Source organism: Diadema antillarum, unplaced genomic scaffold (genome assembly GCF_040938485.1).
Source record: "Diadema antillarum isolate AM-2024a unplaced genomic scaffold, OU_Dant_1.0 seq00001809_RagTag, whole genome shotgun sequence".
In the NCBI taxonomy this organism is placed as follows: domain Eukaryota; kingdom Metazoa; phylum Echinodermata; class Echinoidea; order Diadematoida; family Diadematidae; genus Diadema; species Diadema antillarum.
The window spans coordinates 72,865-80,330 of record NW_027272484.1 but is presented as its reverse complement, the minus strand read 5'-3'; the positions used below and the strand labels follow the sequence as shown (position 1 = coordinate 80,330).

Genomic DNA, 7,466 nt, shown 5'->3' with positions numbered 1-7,466 from the left:
AAGGATATCTGCCTGTGGCAGACCATTCAAAGTGAACTCAATTTTCTCTATCCTTTCTAAAGTTTTCAATTTTATATTCTATTGAGAAATTCTATGGTCATCCATTTTACATTTCGAACGAAAAAAATCGACCCGTAAATAACGAAAATACAGGAATAAGAAGGAGAGCATTGCCAGTTTGCCGGTGCTGACAATGTGCTATTTGGCAGCGAGTTACAACGGGGAGGTGAGACTACCTCCCTGGTTACAATCAGCCTGCTGACTGGATCATTGAGAAAGAGAGAGAGAGAGGGAGAGAGAGAGAGAGGGGGGGGGGGGGGGGGGAGAGCGAGGGGGAGAGAGGGAGGGAGAGGGGGGAGAGATGGGGGAGGGAGAAGGGGAGAGCAAAATGGAATGACAATAGTTCCGGTCACTACAGTACAGGCATGCTCTGTCTGCATACGCTGAATGTCTACACTCACACACACACACGTACACACACACACGCACCATGGAGCTACATGGCCCATGCCAAAACCAAAACAATCTCCTCCTCTCGCGGTGCCCCCCCCCCCCCCCCTCCTGTGGCGCTGTGGCGATGACTGATGCTTAGATTAGGCCAGGGTCAAGAAACAGGTGTTTTATATCTTTGACTTTAAGTCATTGATTGCCAAGATATGCACTGGCATTATTTACTGGGGTGTAGCCTCTTCAAACGAGAGATTTGCGTCATGGTGTGTCCCTGGTGCAAAATATAAACAAAATTAGAAAAGAGTAATTATTTAGCGTCCGCCGTTGTGGTCGCTCGCAGACTGATTTTTTTTTTTTTTTTTAAGGATCTGAAGGGGGGTGCGTTCGCACCCAACGCACCCCCCCTGGTGACGCCCATGCACTATAACATGCACATTGAAAATCAGAATAAAGACATTGGTTATTGAAGCTTCGACAATCTAAGTTTTGTAGAAAGAATGAAACATTGCAGAAGAAAAGATAACGAAGAAGTAAGACAATTGTATAAAGAGAAGAAAGAGAAGAACAGACAGTATCCTCATTCGAGGTAAAACATTAAACGGAAGAGATGCTATTATACATTGTAAATACACATTGTACATCGAGGTCAAGAGTAAAACAACGTGTACAGTGTACATACAATGTGGTCGCCATTGACAAGAAAATTAAAGGTTAACTACGAACAGGAGTTAAGAACAGATCAGTACTGGAGGATATTAATTCATTTTAGAACCCTTTGCAACATAAGAGCGTGGGTACTACACAAATTCCTGTTCATAATGCATAGGTGTAAACATTCTGGTCTCTCAGTGTAATGAAATTAAAAAAAAAAAACTAGAGTGAGGGATTGAGTTAGCAGAGACGACAAACTCTGATGTGAAACTTGGATCCTATGCAAATTACTAGTAAATACCAGCATCAACTGAACAATTCATCACAGTGTAAAACCTGAATTGGGTGACAAGTGGTGACACAAATCTTGATACCCTTAGTCTACTTCAACATTCTATGAAACAACTACATGCAAAACTCTACAGGAATTTCTCTGCGGCCCGGATATATCCGGCTAAGGCAACTTTGTATAGTTGCAGGGCAATTCACCGGTAAAAACACCCATATACGAACAACAATGCACATTACTGAACTATCTCTATAATTCTTTAAATCTAGGCACCTTTACTCATAAATCTATTTGACAACCCCAGGGTTTCAATTTCATCTGTTGTCTTCATTTTCGTGCCAATGATAAAATTTCATCACATATTTCTCATTGTGTGTGCATTCTCTATAGAATATCGAAACAAAACACATTACTTGCAAGATTTAGTTGTGGAACTAACTGAATTTCACGAATGTCTTCTAACAATGAAATTTATTACAAGTTAAAAAAAACCAAAGACCATGTGTAGTTATGAAAAACGTACCGGGAAGAAGGAGAAACACTAAATTGTCAATCACTGCACTCATGTTGTGGCGTGGTCAAAGTCTCTTCGTTGTCATGGTGATATTGTATGTGCCGGGTTGATCTACCAAACGATGTGCTTCCCGTCCAGCCAAGATGTCTCGACGGTCGTGCTCTTACTCATGGAGAACAGCAATCCGCTCACGTTCTTGCCAGCGTTTGTCATGCTCATCCAGCCAGGTCCATGGTAGTTTGGCTTTAAAGTTGTCATCATCAGTCCTGTCGTCATCCGTGTCATCTTGCCTCCAGTGTCATCTCCACGAGGAAAGTCCCCGCCCTGGATCATGACGAGATGGAACTTGCTACCTTGGTATCCGCATACTTTCAAATGAATTGCAAGTGCAGCAAAGTTCTTTGTTGGCTTTGGCATCGATTTCAGAAGCAAATCAGAAACATTTCTCCTCACTTTCTTGTCGCTGCTCACGGGGTAAAAGAAACCATTTTCAGTGATCACTGTGTCTACCGATGCTTCGATCCCCTTTTTGACATCTGATGATGTAACAAAGTAGACCAGAGCTACTGATGCCAACAACAGAAGAGTAAGGACCTTCATTGTCCTTGTGGTGACGGTTGTCATGCAGACTTTACAGCACACAGAAGTCGCCAGCCTTTGCCTTGCGGTCCATCTTGTTTGCAGGTTGTTGGCAGTGCATATCCAACGTCTTTAATTTTGTGGCATTTCAACGATGAAAGTGTTAGCGTTTCGATGGCATGTATAAGTCTAAATCCCACCGCTGCTCACCAGTGTTGTTTCAAACAAGAGTCAATGAATCAATCACACCAACATAAAATCATTGCATTTACAGAGAGCACATTTATTGGCGTCTTGACTTCAGGAGGACCAAATTCAGACTCACTCCCAAACAGGAGTTTCAGCTTGGCATCATTCACAGCCAGGTATGCAAACAATTAACCAGTTGGCTACTTCCATCAAAACAGCTTGGGATTAAGTGAGAAACTAATACAGGAGCAATCAGGCAATAGGGTGGTAATTGGAGGGAGGCATGGCTACAACAATAGGACAAAGAGACATAAAGTTGAGACTTTTACAAAGGGGTGACATCAAATGTTTTAGCTACTAGGGGAGGACAAAGGATAGGAAGTTGCATAGTCGGTATAGTAGATGAGAAAAGGGCTATACAATTACTGCTTTATTCTAGGCACCAACACTAAGCTTATACTTGTGTGTCTTGGTTCAATTAACACATAGAGGCTAGCTAACTAAGCTCTCCAGTTTATGACTTTAGGATAAAGGATATTCAATCTGTACAAGATATATGTGTGGGAGAATACTGGTAAGAATTAGGACATTGACCCTGGCTATGAAGTGCAACCAGTATACAGGACAAGTTACTGACCTTAACAGTACATACAGGCTGACCAGATCAGTGGAGAATTTTCTAGGTGGTATACAATGTAGCTATACAGTACATGCATGTAACAGGAAATACATTATAGCTCACTCAATCTAAAATGATTTCACTCATTCCAGAATGTTCTAGGAAGTGCTTACATGTTTGGCTGAGTGAGGCACTGTCCCTGTAGCCCAATGTGATTGGTAGTTAATTTTGGCAATTATGTTATGCAGTGAGTCATCCAGGATTCCTGGAACTAGGACTTGCTAGTATGTTCAGGTGTGTGGCCCCAGGTTGGAGAGAGTTACAGAATGTGCTAGAAGGGGGTGAAGAGAAATTCTGCAGTAGGCAGAGTACCCAACACCTCTGCTCTGAGAGTTACGTCACTTCTGGCTCTGAAGCGACTTGTTATAGTCAGTCCTGTGTTACCTGCTGACCTGTTATGTTTGTGGAGATAAGGCCTGGGAGACATTGGCCTGCATATAATTAGTTTGCCTACATTGGAGATAGACTCCATTTTTGTTTCGATGGACATTGCTACGGAAAAGCTGTGACGGGCTGGATTCCTAGCTGAACATTATTGAGCGAATCATCATTCACCGCATCGACTGGACGTGGTCGTCATAACGTTGTGGATTCTGCACGTTTTGCTGTGAACATTATACCGTGGACCTATAACATGGACATATACCCTGGATCTATACCGTGGAGTATTGTAACCTGCACCTCTGGATTTACATCGGAGGTATCATTCGTCGGTGCATAAAGGGCCATTCACCTGTGCATCGAACATCGTATATTGGACATCACCAGGGGACTATATGAACCTCGTGATTAAGATTATGCTGTAATGCATAAAAGTGTTTTGATTCCACTACTGTTTCATAATTGTTTCTATTGATCATTATTGTACTGATGTGAAACCGATTACCAGTCTGTACCCATAATATCACTGTTAATAAACCGCCTGAACATTAGTTGATGGTTTCTTTTGTGCGATCATTCTCAGTGTGATTTTGGTCGTAACAGTGTGTGTGTGTGGGGGGGGGGGAGGGTTAAGGGTCAATGATTCCCCCTCCCCCCACTCTACTGACACCATTAATTATGATATGACATTTTACTTACAATGGAAGACCTTGGTGGTTCAGAATGTACATGCAAAACAGAAAACATATATGTTTCGTTAAATTGGCAAAACTCCAGCTTACAATTACTTAAATATGGTGTTCCACAAGATAATAGTTTCTTGCTGCTTATGATGTAATCATCTCAACGATTTGAGCAGATTATCAGATGTCCTTTCGTTTATAACCTTTGCCTATGATTCAATGTAAGCCTACTTTTGTTCATGAGCACCCCAACACTCCTGTTTACATCGTATTTCTATTGTCTCAAAAAAAAAAAAAGGTTACTCATGCAGGGGGTGAGAGCTTTTAAATTATCACTTAATCTTCACAAACAAAGTAGATGCTTTTAAGCAATAGCTTAAAAGATTACACATAGATATCGTTTTCGATGTTTCTCCAGTAAAGATCATAGTTATTTCTCGGAATTATAATCAACAATAAATTCTCGTGGAAAACCTATATCATCAATATTTTAAAAGTTAATTATCCTAACCCTGATATTGCTCTACTGTTTGGGAAACTTTCATCAATACTGATATCTAACAGTATAATGCTACTGTACATATACAAATTGCTTCATTTGCATTATTTATTATATAGCAAATAACGGGCAAAATATCTGATCCGCTACATATACTCCTTAGTAGGAAAGAAACTTGAGTTGTTTCAGTCTGAACATCGGATGATATTAGTATAAAGAATTGCAATTAATGCAGTCTCATGCTTTTTACACTCTGGGGCTCCGCACTAGCAAATCTTTACACAATCACCCTGCTAGGAGGTCCAACAAGTTCCGTCTACACTTCTAATAAGAACACCATTAGTATATAATTATATAGTAGGTTCCCTTATATAAAACGCCGGTCAGAGATTTTGAAACTCGCGAAAGTGACTTCACAGATGATTGATTACTGAACATTATTCTTTTTTTTTTCTCCTTCAAAATTTATTGATCAAATCAGTAAACGAATCATACAAATCAAAATGATTATTTACATGATTATACAAAGCAGCATATAGAAAATATACATAAGAGTCACAAAACCTGAATTCAGAATTGCAACAAAGCAGTCTCTATGTGGAATATAGAACTTTCACCTGTAGTAAGGATGTAATGTGATATTGTAATTTTTCCTTGATGTTCAAGGAAAAACGATGTCCTTGGCATAATTATTCAGGTGAGGTTTGAATTCCACGATAATAGGTTATTTATTATCAAATTTGCAACAGTGGACATGATATTTTATATAGGACTAGCAAAATTGAAAATTTGTCACTTCAAATTCCACACATTTTCTCAAAAAGAAAAATAGTAATATTCGAAGGAGGTCTCTGATTCAATATCAATAAGAACACATCAAATAAAAGAGATTTACCATCGTGCATTTATGGCATAATTTACCTTTCGCAGACGAAATAAAAACCCAGCTTTAGTGCTTCAAAATAATTCTGAAATGTGAGTGAGGGATGGAAACAACCAGTGTAAAAAGTTAATCAGTATAATCAATGTTAAGTATTGTAAAATGTAAAAAAAATGTGAACAATAGTTATAATAAAATTGTGTCCAGACTAAACCGTCCACAGTTATGGTGTCGTGAGAAAAATAGTGACATCTCCTTATATTTTAGGATTTATTGCAAAACGTTCATAATATGCAAAGATGTTTTGTGATACAACTGACCTACACATATATGTATCTAATGTGATTACTCGTACATTTTTGAAATCACCGTTCCCAATGTTAAACAATACCTTTAACAGAACATAAAATTATGGACATTGATCTCAGCTTCCATCGCACAAAATGAACAGTTGGGGCTATATTCTCTTTTCATTTTAGATATAAATGCATTGAATGCAAACACCTTATGGAAAAGTTGAAAATGGAATGATCTAAGAAGACAGTCTACAGTGATGCATACGAAATTCAAGATATACCCTTTTCTTTCCCAGTTGATATTAAAGGACAAGTTCACCTTCATAGACATGTGGGTTGAGTGAATGCAGCAATATTAGTAGAACACATCAATAAGAGTTTGAGCAAAATCGGACAATCCGTTAAAAAGTTATGAATTTTTGAAGTTTCTGCTCAGTCACGGCTGGATGAAAAGACTACTATAGCTTGTGATGTCGCATGAGTACAACGATATACAGAAAGAATAAAGAAAATTCGACATATTTCCATTTTTCTCGCATAGCAAAAGAACACTCGACTTCTCTCTTTCAGAAGGCAGGGGGAATACCCTTAACATACGTCAGTAGCAAGTCGAAGAAAAGTGCGCTTTATTCAAAAAGTAAAGTTTTGTGAAATTCTCTTTTTATTTTCCTTATATAGTTGTACGCATGTGACATCATACACTGTAGTAGTCTTCTCTTCCAGCAGTGACTGCGCAGATACTTAAAATATTCATAACTTTTGAACGGATTGTCCAATTTTCTTCAAACTTTCACTGATGTGTTTTACTAATATTGCTGCATTCTCTCAATCCTTATGTATATGAAGGTGAACTTGTCCTTTAATAGTTCAAGGAGGTGGACGAGAAATCATTCGAAAAAGAAAGATGCATTCATATGCATTCATACAAAATTGGGTATATGCGTAACTCATGGCTTTTTCCATAGTAACTTCTTGACGATATCAGCGTAAATGTCTAATTCAAATGCACGCAATAGTTATGTTTAGGCAGGGCTCGACACTACCTTTTTTTTTTTTCTTTAGTTATCACACTTTGACCAGTAAACGCTTTGAATATGACATTTTAGTTTGCCCGAAAAAAGATAATTGGCCCGAAACAAGGAAATATAGCAATCCACTCTGAATCTTCTCGCGCTTAGTTGCCCAATCGGAACAACGAAAAGATAACTTTTTTTTTAGATTGTGATGGCCCAACATCAATTTTCAGTGGTCCCGGACCATCTTGCCATTGGGTCAACGGGCCACCAGTAACGTGGAGCCGCGGTTTAAGTTATCTCATTTACCATGAGACCTTTAATGTTGTCTTCTAAAATTGTGCCATTGTCCTTTGTCGAATT

General features: G+C 38.9%; 1 protein-coding gene across 1 annotated transcript; it reads right to left on the bottom strand.

The window, feature by feature from the left end:
• Nucleotides 1–2,015: 2,015 nt before the first annotated feature.
• LOC139712465 (peptidyl-prolyl cis-trans isomerase B-like) lies at nt 2,016–2,528 on the bottom strand. The gene has a single exon (XM_071624281.1). The coding sequence runs from the start codon at nt 2,526–2,528 to the stop codon at nt 2,016–2,018; it is 513 nt and encodes a 170-aa protein (XP_071480382.1).
• Between the last annotated feature and the right edge of the window lie 4,938 nt (nt 2,529–7,466).